This window comes from Nycticebus coucang, chromosome 4, assembly GCF_027406575.1.
Source record: "Nycticebus coucang isolate mNycCou1 chromosome 4, mNycCou1.pri, whole genome shotgun sequence".
Classification (NCBI taxonomy): domain Eukaryota; kingdom Metazoa; phylum Chordata; class Mammalia; order Primates; family Lorisidae; genus Nycticebus; species Nycticebus coucang.
In genome coordinates, this window is record NC_069783.1 from 27,241,146 (window position 1) to 27,262,188 (window position 21,043).

The 21,043-nt window shown below is 49.9% G+C and overlaps 1 protein-coding gene across 1 annotated transcript; it reads right to left on the bottom strand.

The window, feature by feature from the left end:
* Positions 1-9,886: 9,886 nt before the first annotated feature.
* On the bottom strand, positions 9,887-20,099 carry PCARE (photoreceptor cilium actin regulator). The gene is made up of 2 exons (XM_053589602.1): positions 16,417-20,099; positions 9,887-10,506 (listed from the first exon to the last, which is right to left on the bottom strand). The coding sequence occupies exons 1-2, from the start codon at positions 20,097-20,099 to the stop codon at positions 10,308-10,310; spliced, it is 3,882 nt and encodes a 1,293-aa protein (XP_053445577.1). The 3' UTR covers positions 9,887-10,307.
* Between the last annotated feature and the right edge of the window lie 944 nt (positions 20,100-21,043).

Genomic DNA, 21,043 nt, shown 5'->3' on the forward strand with positions numbered 1-21,043 from the left:
TGACTTATTTTTCTAAAGTTTTATTATCTTGTAAGTTTTTTAACCTAGGAGAATTTTCCAGTAACTAAGTTTGTGACAACACAAAACACGATGGCAGGAAAAGCAGTTGCAGATGATACTGAGATGAAGGTTAAGAAGAAAAAGGGTAGCGCAGACCAGCGTGGCGCAGCCCCTGTGGGCGTGTAGGCCTGGCCTGTGAGCAGCTGCACCAGTCTTCCTGAGATGGGCATTCGTTATTGGCCCGAGTGGAAGTGGGTGTAAAAAACATCTCCAGGGACATCAGGCTTCTGCCATGCAAAAGTTTCAGGGCAGCGTCTGTTGGTCCTATGGGAACCTTCGATGACATCTGCCCCACTTATCAAAAGGCAAAGGTAACCTGACCTTGCATTACCTCCTCTAGAAGTTGGTGTTCTGGCTCATTCTGGAGAGGACTAGAGGATGCTCCTCACCTGAAACTCTGTAAGTGAAAACTGGTAGAGTGTTCAGCGATACCCAGCACTCAGATGTCTCATGGAATCTCTGAGAAGTGGGTGGGCGCAATGCAGGCTGGGACCTGGGGAAGCAGAGATGGCCACTGGTGAGTACCATGGGGTCCTGGCCGTGGGGAGGCTCAGGGGCTCAGGTTATGACCACAGTAGGGGTAGTTCTGTCTTGGATGGGGGCAGTGGCAGGTTACAATGCTGTGACCAGAAAGAATCAGAGCTCAGGTCTTCACCTCAGACACGCAGTGGACTAAGGTGAAGGCTGTAGAGGCAGCCCCAGCCTGAGCCGAGAGGCTGCCACACAGCCACACTCTGGGCAGATCTGACTGGCCAGGACCTGGCCCGAGCCTCCTGCTCCCAGACCCCAGGGGCCCCCTCTCCATTGTTACTTGCCCCAGGTCTAACATCAGTTTCACATCCCAACTCTGAGCATCACCTGGGGAGCCTGGCCCTAGAAGCCCCAGAATCGACTCACTTATGTATCTCCAGACCCTGTGGCTGCCCATGACTCTTCCAGCTCACCTGTGTCACCAGGTGTGACTGGGCTGGCCCCTCTCTGTGCCCTGGGGTGAGGCTGGGTGGGGTGAGAAGTCGTCCAGGGACTTGGGCTTTTCATAGGCAGCTTAAGTGCGACTCTGGGTAATTCCAGTCTGGTGAGAGCCGCTTCTCACCTAACTATGAACCCATTTGGGCTTCTTTGTAGCCACCGGCTGGTCGATTCTGACTGAACCAGGTTTAAGGTCTGCCAGACAAGGAGCTATCCTCAAATGCCCAGGAGCCCAATACTACTTTTAAAGTTTTGCACAATTCAATTAATTGTATTTGTCATCTGAGCAAAGTTTTTTTTTTGTTTGTTTTTTTTTGTTTGTTTAGCTGGGAGAGTTGCGTTTTTTGCTTGTTAAGATCCTAAGATGTATCAGAATATTTCAGGAGTTTTGACAACTGTAGGAGCCCAGAAACACTGAGTCTGGTAGGGATTTTGATGGCAGAAATTAAGCTCAACTGCGCTGAATCATCTCCCAGGCTGGTCCTTACAAACGCGGCTTCCTGTCCCCTGGGTTCTGTACTCAGCTTTGTGGGTAGAGGTGTTGAAAACAAATGGAAACATCGGAAAGCAAAGAAAAGATCTTTGCACTATTCTATTTTCCTTCATTATTTCAGGTTTTAATCTAGTCCCAGGCAACGGAAGACTCTGCTGGCCACACCTCTGGTGCTGCCAGGCTGGGGCTTCGTGGCCCGGGTGCACTCTGGGTGTGCCTCAGTGAAGTTTGGTCTCTAAAGACTTCTTCACATCACTACCTTTAAAGAAAGGGAGGACAGGACATTAGGAACCCAGTCTGGGTCCTTGTTGGGAATACTAGGGCAGCCGGTCAGGGAAAATGAAGATCATACTGAGAGCCAGGCTGGGCAGGGGCTGGGCTGTGGTGCCAGGGACTTGCTCTGGAGGTGGGAGTGCAGCCTCTCTTCAGAGGAGAGACACAGACTAAAGACTTGCCTGAGAACTGAAAAGTTAGGACTCCCTTTTACAGCAAATGGAAGTTTTGAGATTTCAGGAAACGTTTTCGATAGGCCTCGCCTTTTGTCTTGTTTTCTCTTTCTTTTGTTACCTTCCACTTTCTGAAAAAGTAAATATTTCTCCCCTCTCTCTGTGCTTCAGAATCAACTGGTATATTTGAGAAATACAAAAATATTGGGATCTGGAACCCTGCTCCAGGGATTTGGAGTTGATTGATCTGGGGTCAGGCCGGGGGTGGTTGTATTTTCTCTCACCTTCCTCCTGGATAATTCTAATGACCAGCTCAATGGAAAAACCACAGTAAAAAAATTGAGGTGCTGAAAAGTGGCCGTGGCTTTGGCTCTGTGGGCTCCTGATGCCAGCTGACTCCTCTCACAGCCCTGGGGTGTTTTGGGGTTGGAGGCAGAGGCTTGTGGCTTGTCAGCCTCTCTGATCTTCACTCTTCTTATCAATCTGCTGGTGAAGATAGTGAGACTTAATGGGAGTGCTTGATACAGTACCTGGGTGCTGAATCCAGGTCTTGGGTGGGCTGCCCTTGTGGTTGGGAAAGGAGAGAATGTGCTCAGGGCTTGGTGGGGCCTGAGACACCCCACTCCCCACCCCCGTTACCTCACTCCCGTGTTCTGGAGGCTGGGCACCTGCCCCTCCCTGCTCAGGAAGCTGGAGCTGTTCCCGCACGCTGGGGCCTGTTCTCTAGCTCCTTCCCCTTTTTCCTCATCTCATGTGGCCCCCACAGCCACCACTCCCACCAGAGAAGAAAATCTGGAAGGCCTTTTCCCCACCGGGCTGGCTGTCACCTCCCCTCCCCTGTCTGACTCTAGTAGCTGGAGGCAGAGCCATTGTGGGCAGAGCACCTTCTTGCTGAAAGCATTTTCCTGTCTTTCAAACTCAGTTCTGCCATTATGGAAAGAAAGGGGGAGAGGACTAGGATAAGAGATGTCTTCTGTTCTTGAAAGGCAGGGAGGAAGCTGGGGGCCCAGAGAAGGAAGGTGAGAGGAAGAACCCACCTCTCCACTGACTGTCTGCAGGGCCCCAGGCTGTCAGGCTTCTTGAGTCTTTTAAGGAAGACATTGTCCCCTCACTTCCTGATGGGGAAACTGGGCCTCAGAGATGTTTAATGAGCAACCTCAGCCAGCTCACAGGGCTCCCCTGGGAACCTTGTGAAAGTGCGGATGCTGCTCCAGCAGGTCTGGGTGGGGCCTTCGGTCCTGCATTTCCCAGCAGCTCCCAGGTAATGTTGAAGCCATGGGCTCTGCAGGAACCACACTTTGGGGGGTCAGGTCCTACGGGACACAGCTAGAAAGTGGCTGGAGCTTGGATAGGTGCCCAGGTCTGTTTGACTCTGGTGTCTGTTCCACGATGCTTTATGGCTCCAAGACATTTACCTCCCCTTGGGTCAGTCTTGCCCCAGAGTTTTGCCCCCGAGTCTTCAGGGCAGAGAGGGGCTGCTTGCTTGGCTCTGATCATCAGGATAAGCTGTGGACACTTAGCCATGCAACCCCAGGCCCTGGTGGGGATAGGATTTGGGGAACTAAATGAAAACTAAGGCACAGGCTATTCAGAGCTTGCTGAAGCGAGGGAGCTAGCATAATTACTTGCATTTTGGTGGAGACTGAAAGGCAAACAAAGAAATACTAAAGCTTTATATTGGAAAAAAGAAAGCTGCAGGCATGCCCTGGTGGGAGGCTATTGGTTTGGGGAAGCACAAGCATCCAAAGTGTGGACTATGGCCTGCTTGTAACAGCATCCCTCATAGTGCTTGTTAAGTGCAGACGCCTAGTTGTACTCCAGACCTCCTGAATCAGAACCTCAGTCATTCTAACACACCCTGAAGGCTGAGAGCCTTTGGGCCGGTTTCAGGGCTTTCAGCAGTAGTTAGGTTCCCAGGCTAGCTCATACTGGGGAGTCAGCATCCCTAAGCCAGGATTTCCAGAACCTGATTGATGAAAAGAAATGCCTGGGGGCAGGGATGTGTGAGGGAGACAGGGAAAAGTGCTGTGAGCTCTCATATTCTTTGTCTCAGCTGTAAATCTGTCTCTGAAGGGAGGTGCCTGGGAATCTGCAAATTATCCAGTGCAGCTGCTTCCTAAAATGAGGAAATTTGGTGGACACAATGTGTTAACTGCTGCTCCCAGCCAGGCTCCAGGCAGCCTGGGTGGCACACTGTGTGCAAATGTGCTCACTGGAGGGTATTTCTGGGCCAGGGACCACTTGGGGATTCTTGTTTGGTCCTTATCATCACTGGGATTTATTCAGAGAGCGTGACAGGTTGCTGTATGTAGCCTGTCACCTGGTGTTTCCATGAAGAAGGCTATAACATTTGAAGGTTTTGTTTTGTTTTAATCAAGCCTCTATAATTACCTCTCTATGGGTTGACAGCTGTTATTAGCATCACCTTGGATTCTCCTTGAGAATTTTTACATCCACAAAGTGATCCAGCACTTCTGCGGCTGGTGTCAGAAGCCGTTAACTAAATAATAGCTTTAAAAAGTCACCAGGTTTTGTAAACATAACCAATCCTGTCTCCTTCCAAAGGAGGAAAAAAAATAGCTAGATAAATAATTTTCATGAAGGCAATTTGTTTCCAGGGTCTGTATTCCTTTCTGTCTCACCTGCTGGCTTTTACTGCTGTGGGCACTCCTCCCTTCCAGAAGGAGGCTGCATCTGCTCTTGTGCTGGCTCTTCATCTGGAAGCCCACTTTAGGGGTTCACAATGACAAGCAAAGAAGTTTTAGAAAAGACTTTTCTTTTTCTCCTATCTTTGTGTGGAGGGTGGTGGGAGGGATGGGGTGTGGTTGAGGTTCTCAGAGGGGATTATTATTTTTTAAAAATTTTCTTGGATATTCTATTCGAGCTAGTTTGAGGAATGGCTAGAGTGACAGCTGGACTTCAGCTTTATGAAAAATAATTTCTGATTTGTAAATATTAGAGAACATGGAGAATTTCTTCCAAAGAAAGTTGTGATGTCTCCTTTTAGAGGTGCCCCTCTGGAATAATCTAGATCTCGCTTGCAGCTGGTGTCAGGAGGCCGGCTGGCCAGGGCTAGGCAACCTCTTCTGCACTAGTGTGATGCGTCTTTGACATTTTCCATTGTTTAGCCTTATTTTTTATTTTCATTTATGAAAGATATTGAAAAAACACTTGCTTTGCCCATCTCTTAGAATCTTTTCCAAGACTGAGTGAAACAATGCAGGTGATTGTATTTTCAAAGAGCAGAATGTTACATACAAAGAGGGGTGTACTCGTTATTAATTCCAGCCTCCTCCAGTGCTTGGCGGGAGACCCACTGTTCAGCAGGCGTGAGGAGTAATTGCCATTCGTCTCTCTGACTGATGGGCAATCCGTGACTCAACGGGAAAAATGCACAATTCAGAAGCTTAATTTGTCTTTTTTCTTTCTCATTTGGTATATTTGACCTACGTACTTGTGATTGCAAGCACATGTTTGAAAGGCTTTTCACTTTAAAAGACATAGAAACCTTCAAAGAAAGAAGTCAATTCTTGCTGAGTTTGACAGCTCTTTTAAACTTTCTCCAAGGATCAGAGTGCAGCTCTGCACTGAGAGGAAGATGATACAGGCTTCTTCATCAGAATCTGAAAGTGCAGAGGTGGCAGAGAGGACCTTAAAAACCAAAATGGCCAATGGCATTGAGCTTGGTTCCCCAGGATGATGCAAAAAGCTGGCTTAGAAAAGACAGGTTTGCTCACATCTTGCAGGTGGTAGGATAAGTCGGCTGGAGTTACTATCACTGCTTTACAGACCAAGGGCCATTGTCCAGAGAAGCCAGGTCACACAGCCAGGAAATGGAGGTGTCAGGGGACACAGGTTCTGGATCCTTATTTCAGTCATCAGGAACATAACAAACTCTGGCTCTCCAGGGTGAATGACACTTTTCCACATCCCTCCTTTCTTTCTCATCTTCCTCCTCCTCTTCTCCTTTTCTTTTTATTTCTTGCTCCAATTTAGGGCTGTCAGGTTTAGAGCTCTCCCTCCAGCCAGTTTGGCTCAGGCACTGGGCTCCAAGGGTGTTTGCATTACAGTGTCCAGCCCCGGCGACTGGCTCGCTCCTCCTCATCTGCCACAGTGGGAAGCCCGGACTTGGAATTCCTGTGGCCTTCACCACTGGGCAATGGAATGGCTATACCAGCTCGCTGTCCCTGCTGCCTGGGCTTGGTGGCAGCTGGGGCCTCTTACTGTATGACGTTTAGGGACCTATGGCTCAGGAGCCTCCTACCGCCGCCCAATGCAGGGTCCACAGACCATCAGTGAAGTTACTTTCTGAAGTCCATAAGCGTAATCAAGTCAGCAGGGTCCAGGGGCCTCCATAAAATTGAATTAGAGTGCCGAGGGAATGAGTGGTTCGCTCCTCTTCTCCTGCCATGCATCTTTAATTACATTTCATAAAAACGTCTGGCTGGATGGATGGGACTTTATTTAAACTTCAGGTAGGCACAGGGAGTAAACGATAGTGCAGTATAACATGTTCTGTTAATAAAGGCTCAGAACACATTTACTTTATGGCAGTTCAACTGAATCTTTGATGTGGGGCTACTTAAAAATATATTGCCTTTGAAAAGATTTCCTTTGAAAGATGGAGCGAGCGCTTAGCAGCCTGTGAGCCGTCAACCAGATGATCAATTGACAAACATGTCAGCACTTATAATTCACTGTACTGGCTCCCCGGATACATGCAAAACACTGGTTTATTTTAGGAAAAAGAATATAGTTTTCAAAATCTCTTTCATTCATGTTGTAGGGTTTATGAGGTAAGTCTTGTCAGACATAAACTCTCCACAGTGAAAAGAAAAGTCTTTTGGGTAGCCTGCAGGGCCTACCAACATGGACTATTTTAGGTTCTGAACTGGGTGTACGATGTGAGGAAGGAAAATAGATACTGCTTACAGTAAACGAAGGCCCAGGCCGCGGAGGGAGGTTGTATTTTATCTCGAAGATTGTATTTATACTTTGCAAAAAGCTATCACTGTCCTGCCAGAATATTATATCTTCTCTTTTTTCTCCGTGAATTCTTTTTGATATGGAACCAGAAAATTGTGGTTTTCCCCTGGGGCAGAACTGTTTGCTATGTCCATGATGTGTTGGGCTCCGTACCTCCCCCCTGCACAGCTCTGCGGGCCTCGCTGGGTATGAAGGATGAAGGCTGAACCCTCCAGAAAGGAGCTGGCCCAAGTAGGAATATGGTTATGATGCACACTCCTTAAATCGATCTGTAGTGAACTCTTCCTTGACCATTCACCCAGTATTCCTCCTTGCTTCCTAACTGTCTGAAGAGAAAGTGCCAAGTTGCGAGTCCTTGATGAATTGGGTGTATTAGCTCAATAAAACAAAAACATCAACTAAGAGAAACGGTCCTCACTTCTCCCTTGAGCAGAGGAAGTAGATTTGGCTAGACAAGCATAATTCTCAGGTGGGTGGAGTTGGCCTTCCCTTCCTGGTCACCAGCAATGTGCTAAGGCAGAGCCAGAGATGTGGGTTTATAGAAAGACCTGGTCTCTAGGAGGTGTAAAACTGAGCTGATGCCACAAAACTGGTTCATTGTGGTGCATTTGACTTCTTTAGTACAAAGTCTAATTCACATGTAATTTGAGCTAAGTCTGCTGGTGGTTTTGGTAGCCAAAAAACACATCTTTGGCTTACCTGCTCCTGTGCCAACTCAGCACTGCTTCACCTTTGACCTCACCAGCCCCCACTCCCAGCCCCTTGGCCTTGGCAACTCTTCTTCATCTGCCCCAGTGGGAAGCTTGGACTTGGAATTCCTATGGCCCTCACCATTGGTGAATTTAATGGCTATACCAGCTCACTGTCCCTGCTGCCTGGGCCTGGTTGGCAGCTGGGGCCTCTCACTATATTACATGTGGGGACCTATGGCTGGAGCCTAGCCCGGTCCTGGCACATGCAAGTGCTCAGTGACTAAGGAGCATCACAGGTGGCAGGAACCCTGGAGCCCCAACCCCCCTCTGCTCCCTCCGATGCAGGCAGGGTGCTTGCTGCCGCTCACCAGTCTAGCTTGGGGGAGAGGGCAACCTCCAGTCCCAGAGAGCCTTCTGCTGTGTGCGCATGGAGGGCGGCAGTAGCTCCTTCCAGACCTTTACTTGCATTCTCTGTAATGCTGACCCCCTCTGTGTGTCATCGACAGCCTGGCTCCTAGCTGCCCCCTCTAGCTTGCATTGCCACTGTGGGCACTCGGCTTCTAGCTCCACCCTTGGCTGGGCCATGATTTCTGATATGAGGCCCTTTAGGGAGAGGTCTGAGCTGGTAGCCCAGCCCTACATCCGCTCTCTGCGGGTCTGGGTCCACTTTCTATTCTGGTTCCAGTAACCAGGCTCTGTTGTTCCTGTGACTACACCTCACACGGAACTCGAGTTCCACCTACTGTGTGTCCCTGTCCAGGCTCCCTGCAGCTTGAGTTCAGCCTTGTTTCTCCAGACCTCTGGGAACCCAGCCTCTAAACTCTAGCCCAGGGCAGGGTCCACTCTCTAAACCAGTCCTGCCTGAAGCCACTTCCCCGTGGGCTGGGTCTACCACAACATGGGCTTCCTGCTCACTCGGCCCTGCACCTGGCTTACTCAGGGCTCATCTGCTGGTGACCCAGGCTGCCTGCTGAGCCCTGTAGGTAGAATGCCCAGATCTCTGCCCAGAAAGTTTCCTGAATCTGGTTCATTCTCACACACTTAACTCAGCCCCTGCCCCGCCTGAGTAGCTGGACTTCCTGCCATTGCCAGCAGCCCAGGTGGTTCCTGAGTGTCCACCAGCAGTGGGTGTGGCTCGGCCCCAGAACTGCCCAGCCTGGCTGTTGTCTGAGAACTGCTCTGAGACAAGGGCAGAGACACCAGCAAGCGTGAGCACATCGCGGGGCGTGTGCAGACGTTTCCCAAGAGTGGTGGGTGTGGCACCTCTTGGTAGTATAGTCAGCGTTCTTTGGGTGCCTCTGAATAACACTGGGAAGGTTGAGGTGGGATTCATTTACTCCAAGTCACAACCTCTCTCTGAGACAGGCAGCAGAACTCCCTAGGACCCAGTTTAACAAGTTTTAGAGCCCACGATCTATCTCAACAAGAAAGGATTTGAGGTCTATAATTTTCCCAAACTTAAAAAGTCAGCTTTGCAACAGATCTAGAGATTTGTCCCTTGGCTGGACCCTGTGCGTGAGAATTCTTATCTTTTGACAACTCACTGAATCAGCATTAAATCACCCAATCACTTCAAAATCTCATCTAAATAGAAAGCACACCACAGCCTTCCAAGACCTGCATATCTAGCTCATTGGCGAAAGCAGGTTTTGGCATTAATGACCCTTCCTTACTAGAATTTCCACTCCAGCACAGGTTCTGCAGATGACCTGGGAATAACACTGGCCAAGAATCCTCCACGGGGGGATTGGCATTTGAGTGTGTGTGCCCCACCCACGGGTTGTGGAGAATAGGCCTTCTTGTTAGGGAGGCTTGGTTGTACCCACTCAGCCAGGAAGCATGTGGAAGTGAGGGACGGAGACAGCATTTGCTGTGTACTTAGGCCAGAGGTAGCATGGTTGCCACCGTGAGTCCACAGCTTCAAGTTTATAACACTTGAATGGCACTCCCAAGGGAGAAGAGGACAGAGGGTGGATGAGACAGTATGTTTTAATCCCACCTAAGTCTTCTCATCTTGGAAACAATTAGCTTCTAAACAAGACTCTTAATGGGGCCTTCAGGGTTGTGCCACTAGATAAATCTTAAAAAGCAAAATTTTCCAAACATTCATATGACCATATATACTTTAGGCAGGTGGGGTGATGGGATAATCTTGAGAGAGAAATGCAACAAAAAGAGCAGAGATTCTAGTGCCAGACACATCTGTACAAAATTTTTTTCTATTTTCTTCTTAGCTGTATGATCTCAGGCAAGACACTTGGGGATCCGCCTCCCCACATCTTTGGTTTTCACATTTGCAAAACTGGAGAATGCTGTCTACTTCATTGTGAGGCTTGAATGACTTCATGGAGTTAACCCAGGTAAAACTCCTGGCTATCAGGCATGCAATAATACCCCCCCTCCCAAATTAAGGCCAGCCCTTGAAGGATTGGAGTATCATTGTGGGGTCTAAAGTTCTGTTTAACCTTTGAACCCCAAGGCAAAGCAGGATCTGGGACTGAAAATTTAGCAGACTCGCTGGGTAGTGCACCTCCAGGGCTATCCAGGACACCTCAGTAGTAGTTTGGTTTGCCCATCATCTGTGGGGCAGGCTGGATACCTGGCTGTCACTCTTTGCCTGTGGCATGACTGATGTCAGTGTGATTCTGCTGGCCAGTCCCGTCAGGCCACCTCCTTCTGCTGGGGCTGTGCTTCTGGCTGGGATTTCTCCTGGGCGTGGCCTCCTCGGGGCTCCCGTTGCATTCCATGGCCCAGCACGCAGAGCTCTGGGGGAGGTGCACGCCTGCTGCTGCCCTGCAGTTCTGGGGCACAGGGGTTGCTCCAAGGCTCTGTGTCCTTCCCGAGGCTCTCCTCACTGCTACTGCCAAGAGAAAGGACAAGGGCACATCAAACACTGCCTCTCTGCTGTCCCTTCTGGCCTCTCCATGCTCCTTCTCTCCATCTCCCCGCTCCCACACACAGCTGGTCACCCTCGGTGCCAAGCCTCTGCCTCTCTGTGTCAGGTTTGTCTGTGTGGGGTTCCTGGCTGGTGCCTGCCTGTGGGCACCGTGAGAGCTCAGGACAGGCTGAGTCCTGACCTTTCCCCTGATGCCCTGCTGCTTTGAACAGAGCAACTCCTTCAGGAGCTCTGTGAGGCTGGGCCTTTACTTTGTTTTTATTTTTAAAGCACTTTTTGTTTAATAAAGGGCTAGGCTTAGCTACTTGAATTAACAATAACAACAAAAGGGAAAAAGCTTTGAGCAGCTGCCTTTTCTGGAATAGAGTAAAATGGGGACTTCTGACCCAGCCCAGGCCAGGCATTCATCTAGAAGAGAGCGTCCCAGCTGCTGAGAGACAGCCAAGAGGGGATTTGAATGGGGAGTGCCCTGCCTGAGCCTCAGCCTGCCTGAGCCCTGTTGGGAGTGTGGAATGGAGGGGGTCACAGCACAGAGCAGGCCTAGGCCAGCAGGGGCCAGCTCAGAAAGTCACACTGGCTATGGGCAGGGAGCCTGGGGGTACTGGTGGAGGGTGGAGTCTGGCTGCCTGAGTTCAAGTCCTGGCTCTTCTGCTTGCTAGCTGTGTCCCCCGTAACATGTTAGTTAGCCCCTCTGAGTCTCCGTTTCCTTCTTTATGAAAAGGAAATAATAATAGTTCCCATCTCATTGGGCACTCATGGGATGGGATATTCCCAACTCAATATTGGATGAACGTGTATAACTCTTGGCATGCTGACCAGCACAGGTAAGCACTCAGTGAACAGTAGCTGTCACTACCGTGCAGCACTATAGAATTAATAGGAAATCACTCTGGGAAAGGACTCCAGGGACCACCCTATCACACTATGGTGGGCTCTGGAGGCTCAGAGAGCGGCCAAGATGGGACCCCAGGCCCCCCACATGCACAGACCACCAGAAGGCCCTTCCCTCTGCCCATGAACTTTATTACATGGTATGTTCAGTGCTGTGTAGTCAAGTTGATGTGGGATGCCAACCAGTGGAGGACAAGTTTGTGGGATGTGGGATGCCAACCAGTGGAGGACAAGTTTGTGTTTGGTTCTGAACAAGACCAAGGTGCTGGGAGTGGGGGAGAGGACAGGTGGGGCAGGTGCTAGGGCAGGCCAGGAGGAGCCCCCTCACTGTGCCTCAGAGCAGTTTCATCGTGTCAGCCTCTGACCCCATCACAGCTCCCTGTAGGCGTTCAGCGGGCCCAGTGGGTCACAGTTCCCACCTCCTTTCTTCTCCCTGAGTCCCTCCTGAAGCAGGGGTCTCATGTACAGGATGCCTTTCACCCACCAACCGACCTTTGGCCTCTTCCTGGCAGGAAAGGAAGGGGGCCACGCTCAGAGGCAAGGCTGTGGCACACAGCTCTGCGGAGGCTGACACTGTGGCCTGGCACACCATTTGCTCTAGAACTATATCTTCCCTAACTCCAGACAGGATCCATATGTGCGTGAGGCCTGGGCTAAGGGCTTGCTTTCTTGGTTGTTAACACAGGGCTGTGGGTCTGCCTCTTCCCAGAACTGCTGGGGAGGCAGGCTGGCCCCCCCTTCCCCACTGCCCTGCTGGTCACTGAGTGGCCTGACCTGGAAGGCTGAGTGGAGGCTGCAGAGCTCCTGCCCAGGCAGTCAAGGCCAGGCAAAGAAAGTGCTGCATTTAGGGGAGAAAGACCCTTCTTGAGTGCATACAGGTCCCCGACATCCTGAGACCCAGAGACTGGCACCTTCACTAGTGGAGTCAACATATAAATAACAGCTGAAGCTTGGTCACTGAGCTTCCTGGGCAAGCCTCCAGGGACTGTTCCCAACCCCCAGGGCCCCAAGATAGGGAGCATATAAACATCATCCTTTTTTCTAAAAAAGAGGGCTCATGCCTAGCACAGGGTGACTGGCAGGGTGTTCAGGCTGAGGGTAGCCTGTTTACCCTGCAAGCTGCATCCACAGCAAGATGTGTGGTGTGCCTGTGTCCCCGCAAGTCCCTGCTTGGGGAAATAGCCTGTTCTGGGCTGTCCTTGGCTCCCTGGCAGTGGCCTGTTGCACTATCTTGTGAAAATCATGCCCAGACCTTGCCCTTCGTCGTTCCTTGCCCTTTATGGAGCAGCAAAGGCTTGGTGTCCTTAGAGCAGGCACACTTCTGCTCCCTTGTGCAAACTTTGCACCTGGGGTGTGTGTGTGAAGCTGGGGAATGAGCATTCCCCATCATGTGCTCACAGTTTGTAATGGCTTAGAGGTCTGTGGTCATAGTAAGAGGCAGGGGAGTGGAGGCATAGTAAGAGGCAAATCATTATGGGACCTTCCACATGACCTTGGGAAGGCTTCTGCTTAAGTATCCTCCTCTCTCTTTTAAGCCACAAGTACCTCCTCCCATCCTGCCCCAAGTACTGAGATTCAGGATATAAAACAACCTTTTAGGCTGCCCTGTTCCAGGGAGAAGCCTGAGAGAAGGGCATTATTTTCTTCTTGAACAATTTTATGTTACTTTATTATTGCTCCTGCTGTTTTAAAACGTTAGTGTTTTTAATTAATGCCATTTTATCGTCCTTGTTCTCTCAAGCTCCTCTCCTGAAGGGCACAGTTTTAGAAATCTAATAACTGAATAAGTGGTTAGAGTGAGGAATAATGTATTAACATTTATAGAGGTTCTTAGATGAAAACCACTGTGCTGTAGGAAGCTCATTTTAGATTTAAGAAAAGAGGAACGTTACATTAAGATTCTTGCAAAATAATCAATATTTCATTTCTTTCAAGCCGTGGGGGAAGTTTATCTAACTATAATAATGCACAACTTTCCTGAGATAATATCTTTATTTAAAATTGACTGCTAACATAGCGAGACCTTCTCTCCACAAAAAAAATACAAAAATTAGCCAGGTGTGGTGGTGTGTGCTTTTAGTCCCAGCTGCTTGGAAGGCTGAGGTGGGAGGATTGCTTGATCCCAGGAGTTTGAAGTTGCAGTGAGCTATGATCAGGCCACTGTACTGTAGCCCAAGCGATACTGCAAGACCATGTCTCAAAAATAAGATAAAATAAATTAACAAAAAATTGACTGTTGAAAACTCTGTAAAAAATTACCATGTGTACCTGGCAAAATTACCATGATGCATATTGAAGTTTGTAATATGCATCGTTCTGGCAGAATTTAACCGGTGATTTACACAATTGTGGGCAATACAAAGATGGGGGGACTGGTGGTGACTGTCTGATCTGATATTAAGACACATTGACAACTACAAAAATCAGTAGTAAACAATCTGAACAAGAAACCAAGAAAGTAATCCCATTTACAATAGCTACAAATAAAATGAAATACTGAAGAAGAAATCTAACCAAAGAGGTGAAAAATCTCTATAATGAAATCTATAAAACATTGATGAAAGGAGTTGAAAAAGACACAAAAAGATGGGAACATAGTCCATGCTCGTGGATCAGAAGAATCAATATTGTTAAAATGTCCATACTATCCAAGGCAATCTACCGATTCAATGCGATCCCCATCAAAATACCAATGACATTCTTCAGAAAAATAGAAAAAGTAATCCCCAAATTTATATGGAACCACAAAAGACTGAGAATAGTCAAAGCCACCCTGAGCAAAAAGAACAAAACTGGAGGAATCACATTACCCGACTGCAACTTATATTACAGAGTTGTAGTAACCAAAGCGGTTCAGTCCTGACATAAACATAAACACATAGACCAGTGGAACAGCTAGAGAGCCCCCAATAAATCCACATATCTATCATGAAATTATCTTTGACAAAGGTGCCAAGAACATAGAGTGGTAAAAGGGAAGGGTCTTCAATAAATGTTGCTAGGAAAACTGGATATCCATATGTAAAGGATTGAAACTAGACTTTTATCTCCTGCTATATACAAAAGTTAAATCAAAATGGATTAAAGACTTAAATCTAAGACCTGAAACTATGAAACTACTGAAAGAAAACGTTGAAGAAATGCTTTAGGACATTTGTCTGGATAAGGATTTCTTGAGTAATATCAAAAGCATAGGAAACCAAAACAAAATTGGACAATTGGGATCTCACTAAGCTAAATACCTTCTGCACAGGAAAGGAAACAATCAACAAAGTGAAGACATGACCCACAGAACGGGAGAAAATATTTGCAAACTGCCTGTCTGACAAGGGATAAATAGCTAGAACAGATTAGGAGTTCCCACCAACGCGACAGAAAAAGCTCAGATAATTCGATTAAACAATAGGCAAAGGATCTGAATAGGCATTTTTCAAAAGAAGACATACAAATGGCCAACCAGTCTCTGAAAAAATGCTCAACATGATTAGTCGTCAAAGAAATGCAAATCAAAACTGTAATGAGATGCCAGTTCATCCCAGTTAAAATGGCTTTTATCAAAAAGACAGGCCATAATGAATGCTGGCGAGGATGTGGAGAAAGGTTAACCCTTGTACCTTGTTGGTGGAAATCTAAATTAGTGCAATAACTGTGGAGAGCAGTATGGAGGCTCCTCAAAAAATCGAAAAATATTGATCTAGCAATCACACTGCTGGGAGTATAACTAAAGGATGGGCATTCAGGATGTGGAAAAGATATCTGCACTCATCTGTGTTATTGCAGCCATACTCATGATAGCCAAGATATGGAATCAAACTAAGTGTCCACTGGTGGATGAATGGATGAGGAAACTGTGGGACACATACACAATGGAATATTACACATGTACAGCTACCAAAAAAGAATGAAACCTTATCATTTGAAACAACATGGATGGAACTGGAGAACATTATGTTAAATAAGACAAACACTGAAAGACAAATCTTGCATATTCTCACTCATATGTGGGAACTAAATATTAAAAACAAATAGATCTCATGGAGACAGATAGTCCAATGATGATTCCTGGAGGCTGGGAAGGGTAGCAGTGGTGGTGGTGGTGGGGAGGGGATGGAGAGGGGGATGGTTAATGGGTGCAAAAATGTAGTTAGATAGAACAAATAATATGTGACAGGACAAGAAAGTGACCATAATCAACAATAAATCTGGGTATACTTTATAAAAAATAAAAGAGTAGAATGTTCCTAATACAAAGAAATGAGAAATGCATGGGGTAATGGACGCCCTGAGTACCCTGACTTGTTTAATTTCCATTGGATGCTTGTATTAAAATGACACATGTACCCTGTAAAGGTATACAACTGTTATGTACCCATAATACAGAAAAATAAAAAAATTAAAAAATCTAGATAATTAACATAAAAAGACGCGTCAATAAGAGTTCTTCTCCCATAGGCCTCAGATTTACCCACCAGGCCACAATTCCAGAAGAGGCCTGTTTCCCTGTGTATTCATTTTTATTTGGGTTCTCAACAAGTTTTGAGTGTTTGAAAGGGGCCCTGGGAGCACACAGTTTGAGAACCTTCCACCTGGGTGCTGGTCCACTGTAGTGAACCACAAACAACAGAAGCCAGGCTGCTGGTCCCAGACAGGGCGACAGCCGGCCAACCACATGGGGCAAGTTGGTCCATCTCAGTTTCCCCAGCTGTAAAATAGGGAGCGGGTGGAGTTGCACCGACTTGATTGTTTTGGGCTTTATTTCTAATACAGCAGAGCCTCTTTTCAATTAAAACCTTCCCCAGAAACCCAAAGCGTGAGGTAGCAGGTAGAGCACTCTGACTCAGGTGGGAGGGGGCTGGAGCCCCCCACACCTCTCTGTCCCCCCTGCCTCTTCTCTTACAGCAGAGTTTGAGCCCTAAGGGCCACTTGCTTTGCTTGTCCCTATGCCAAGCGATAAAAGGGCAGTGGCCCCCGGATACTTCTTACCTGCTTTGGCTGAGCTGGGAGTCACAAGAAGCATTAGTAGAGCTGGAGGCAGGCAGTGGCGGTCTGGGACCCGGCCGACGGTCAGAAGCTGTCCTCCTGACGAAGGGCAGAGGGTTCAGGGCACACAGAGCCACTCTCCTCTGTGAATTCACCCTCAGCCTAGGCCCTGAGCTGCTCCTCCAGCATCCTGCTGGGCTCCTGAGAGGGCCTCCAGCCTCTGGTGGGGTCAGCGGCTGGGCTGTTGAGAGTGGCAATTTAGCTTCAAACAGAGAGGAGGCTGCTGGGCAGAATATGGAACATGTATTCCCAGAAACTTGGGCAGTGTCAGCTTGACTGTCTTCAGAGTCTCTTGTTTCCTTGTGCCCCTGAGACAGGGACACTGGGGATGACGGGGTGGGAAGAGAGGAAGGGGAGCTTGCTTCTGGGCACTGGGTGGCAGGGCTGGCGGCCTTGTGCTGGCGTTGTGGGGAAGCTCGCTTCTTCCCTGCTGGAGGGCTTAGCACCCTGGGGCTCACTGGCAGGCTGGGGGCTCCAGGGCTGAGTGGGGGGCTAGGGGACCCCTGCACAGTGGGGGGACTAGGTTGGGCAGCAGGTCTGTGAGAGGAGGGCAGGCTCGGGGGTGTCTTGTCTGCTGGAGGCACCCAGTGTGCCCTTGTGGGAGAGGCCTTCCTGGCCGTCGGGGAGCTTCTCTCTCGGCTCTGCCTTGGGGCCTCTGGAGAACGCAGCCCTTGTGTTGGTCTGGCCAGGCTGGGATCTGAGGTCCTGTTCTGCCAAGATGTGTGGCTGGAGTGGTGCCAGGGCACTGCCCTCCTGGGCTGCTGGTCGAGGCTTGGGGCCTTCTCCACTTGTCCCTGGCCCTGAGTGCTGCCCTCCACCTCTGGGTTTTGGCTGGTGGCTGGTGGGTGGCTCGGGTCCAAGGCAGGCTTTCTGGGATCTGAGCTGCTCTTGCTGATTGCTGGCCCTATGCTGCAGGACCTGGAGGGGCTGGCAGTGCCCTTGCTGGGCAGCAAGTCCACAGGGCTCATGGAGGCTCTCAGCTTTGGAGAAGCCCATGTTCTCCTCCTGGCAGTGCCCGCTCCCCCCAGCCCTGGTACTGGGGTCCCTTCAGGGGAGCTCTCTGCTGACTTACTGCTCTCTGGGGACTCCAGAGATGTGAATGATTTGTCCATCATAACTTCCAGAGGTGGTGGAGGGAGGTGCTCTGGGTCCCCCTCCATTTTACAGGTGATGTCTGCACTCTTGGGTGCTTCTGCTGTAAGCACGGGGGGAAAGATAGGTGCTAAGGGCCTCCAGCCCGTGCCCACTCTGGGAGGTTCTCTGCCAAGTGCTGGGGAAATCTGGGGCTTAGGATACAGAGGGGCAAGCCCCCTGTAAATAGGAAATCTGGGTGGCATGATGGGGACCCCCCACCTCCTAGGGCAGGGGCTTGACCCAGAGTTCTTGGAATCCCCCAGTGTCCTCACACTCTCAGTGGGACTGAAAGTTTCAATAAGTTTCTTGACTGATGTTCTTGTGGGACAGCCCCTGTCTGGGACCCTGGGAGCCTCGAAGTCCTCATCTGATTGGGTGGCATTGGGAAGTTTCTCAGCTTTCCCCGGCCAAGGCTGTTCACCTTCAGGGTGAGGATTACATTTCTGCAAAATGCTTTTGTCCTGACTGGGCAAAATGCTGAAGTTCTTGGTGAGAGATGCCCTGAGCTTGCTAGTGGTGCTGCTTGGCCCGACCTTAGAGCTGTTGGGCCACAGAGCTCTGGGCTGCAGCGTCTGCTCCCGGCTCCGCCCCTGCCCTTTGGCACCCAGGGCATAAAATGCCTCTAGCCTCTGACTCAGGTCCCTCTGGACACTCCTAAGCTCCTGGAGGGTGGGGTCCTCTACCTGTCTCTGAATACAGGACTCGGACTGGGACCTCTTCTGCTTTTCAGGGGCCCGCCTGCCACCACTGACTGTGTTAGGCCTTAGAGGGACTACTGGCCTTCCCTCCTCCTCCTCAGCCCAGTCTTGGTGTGAAGAGGGCACAGGAACAAACTTGATCCTTTCACTGATGGCTTCCTTCATCTTCAGAATCATTTCCCGGGCCTGGGGGCTCTTAAGCCTCCTGGGGCGGGACTGAAGTGGGCTTTCCCGGTCAGCAGGTGAAGACTGTGGCCTGGAATGTGGCCCTTTTTGCTGCCACGCACACAGATTCAGACCGCTAATTTCGTCGTCCTCCTCCTCGGAGCTGCTGTCTTCAGCTTCACTAAGGGATGCAGCATGCATCAACCTGGAGCTTGTAGAAAGATGTGCTTTTGCAGGCACCCCAGTCCTGGAGGAATCACTCAGAGTGCTTTTACCTGGCTCCGGAGGCCCAGGGGTGACATTCCCTGGGGCTGGGTGGGAGGGGCTTGGGCCCCTTGCTTCCCCCTGTGCTGCTGGCTGCACCTTTGCCAGAGGAGGCCTTGAGAGTGGGCAGTCCTGGGGCCTGTCTGAACCCAACCAGGACGGACCATGCTGCCAGGCCTGTCCTGATGGCTTGGTCTCCACAGAGGGGGGAGTCACTGGCTTCCATTCTGCAGGCTCTGGCACACAGTCCCAGCTGTTTTGCTTGGCTAGCTTGTCCACGGACTGCAGGGACTCATTGTCAGCACCAATGCCACTGTCTTCAGAGCACAAGGGTGGACCCTGCACCCCAGGGTCACTGTGGCTGCTTGCCAGGCTCTCTAGCTGCCCAAGAGCCCTCAGGAGGCGTTCGTCCACACTCCTCTTCAAGCTCAGCTTGTTTTCCAAGTGGCTTGCAGCGGAGTGGAGGTAGCTGCTGGAGCCCTCCAGGCAGTTGCCAGTGAGCGCTGCCACCGTGCCATTGAGCACTTGCAGCTTGCCGACTGTGTACTGCAGCAGCTGTTGCAGGAGGTCTGGCTGCTCCCAGGGCTCTCCTTTCCTCGAAGGCCAAGCCAGATCCTCCCTCACCTCCTGGAGCAGTACTTCTCCATTCTTGGAGATTTCTCCCAGCAGCTGGCTGACCTCCTCAGAGCACAGCAGCAGGAAGCTGACCATGGGCTGCAGCAGCTCCCGTGTCTGGGTGGCCTGACGCATGATGCACAGAATTGCTTCATATTTGGAGAGGCTGGAGTGTAGATAGGCATAAGCACGCTGGTGGGCCTGTACCAGGGGCTCAGGGAAATCCACTTTGCCTTCAGACTCCAAAGCTGGGAGGGGGGTTTGGCAGCAATGGCACTGTTTGCCCGATCTGTGGCATTCTGGCTTCCTTTCCCATTTGGAAGTCTCCTCTCTCTCTTCCCCAGAACAGGCTGCCCCCTGGGAGTGGTGGGAGCCCCGTGTCTTCAATGGAACACCCTTAGCCGCGCGGCTGTGTGATTTGTTCAGCTGGGAGGGAGAGGTTTTGTTTTCTGGGCTCCTTCCTTCCACATCTTTCCTTTTGCACGAAGCGGGATCTCCCATGAGCTGACAAAGGCCTTTAGCCTTGGTCTGGCTCCTCCTGGAACCTGGGTGCTCCCCTGTTGGCTCCCGTCCCTGGTGCATGGAAACCTCAGTGTCATAGCAGGAGGAGTTTTTAACTAGCAAAGGGATGGAACCTCTTTCACTGGCCCCCTGCCGTCCAGGCAGAATTGCCTTGGGCTTTTTCAAAAACTGCATGCCACTCTTTGCAACGCTGTTTACAATGTCACTGTGTGACGGTGTACACCCCATGACTTCAGCCTGCAGTCAACTTCCACCCCCGACCTTCACAATTTTCAAGAGAATTATATTTGAAATAGGAACAAAAGGCAATCTTACTAGTCCATCCAGGCAGGTTTCAGACCAGAATCCTTCGAAGCCCATGGTCCTGCGTCCTGCACTAGGCCCCGGCTTGCCCTTCCTGGGCCCTGCTGTGAAGAGGGTGTAGTATTGGTCGTCCTGTTGTCATCTAAGTTTTGAACTCTCTGCAGTTAGTGAGCAGCGGGATGATTCTGAGGGCCTCAGTCTTGTGGATTATAGGCTGCGTTTCACTCGTGTCCTGACAGATGTGGATGGCAAGCAGAGCTTAAGCCTATTAGGTTAATCATGCCCCAGCCAGTCAGCACTCGCAGTGTGTTCTAATATAGAAGTTCTCAGCATTTACTATCTTGGGAAGCGGATTATTTTTGCACGTGCTTATGCTTTTAATTCTGTTCAGACGCCTGCCATATGAAACCTACAGAAATGAGCCATAATTGCGAAAGGCTCTGGCAGAGACGCATGTGTCGAGGAGAAGCGCGCGCTTGCTGATTACAGACCCTGGGAGAGAAGCGACCTTCACGGTTTAATAAGGGCAAACTGGCTGAGTGTGCTCCAATCTGCTGTTATCCAGAAGACCCCCAAACACACAGTAGACAGACATTGAAGGAGTGCATTGTTGTCTGTGCGGCTTATAAAACGCCCCCCCAACTTGACTCTAGTGATGGAGACTCTGAATAAGCCGGTGAATGAAGAAGGCAGGTCACTTTCCTTTGCACTAGAAAATGGAGTTATACAGCAGGCAAGCCATCTTCTCTGGCTTTGGGGGAGGGGAGAAGGGAGAAGCAGAAAAAGTCACTGCCCTTTAGAGCCAAAGGCCAGTCACGATGGCCCACAGGGACGCGGGTAGGCAATACTCTTGTGGGAAGTGGCTTTTT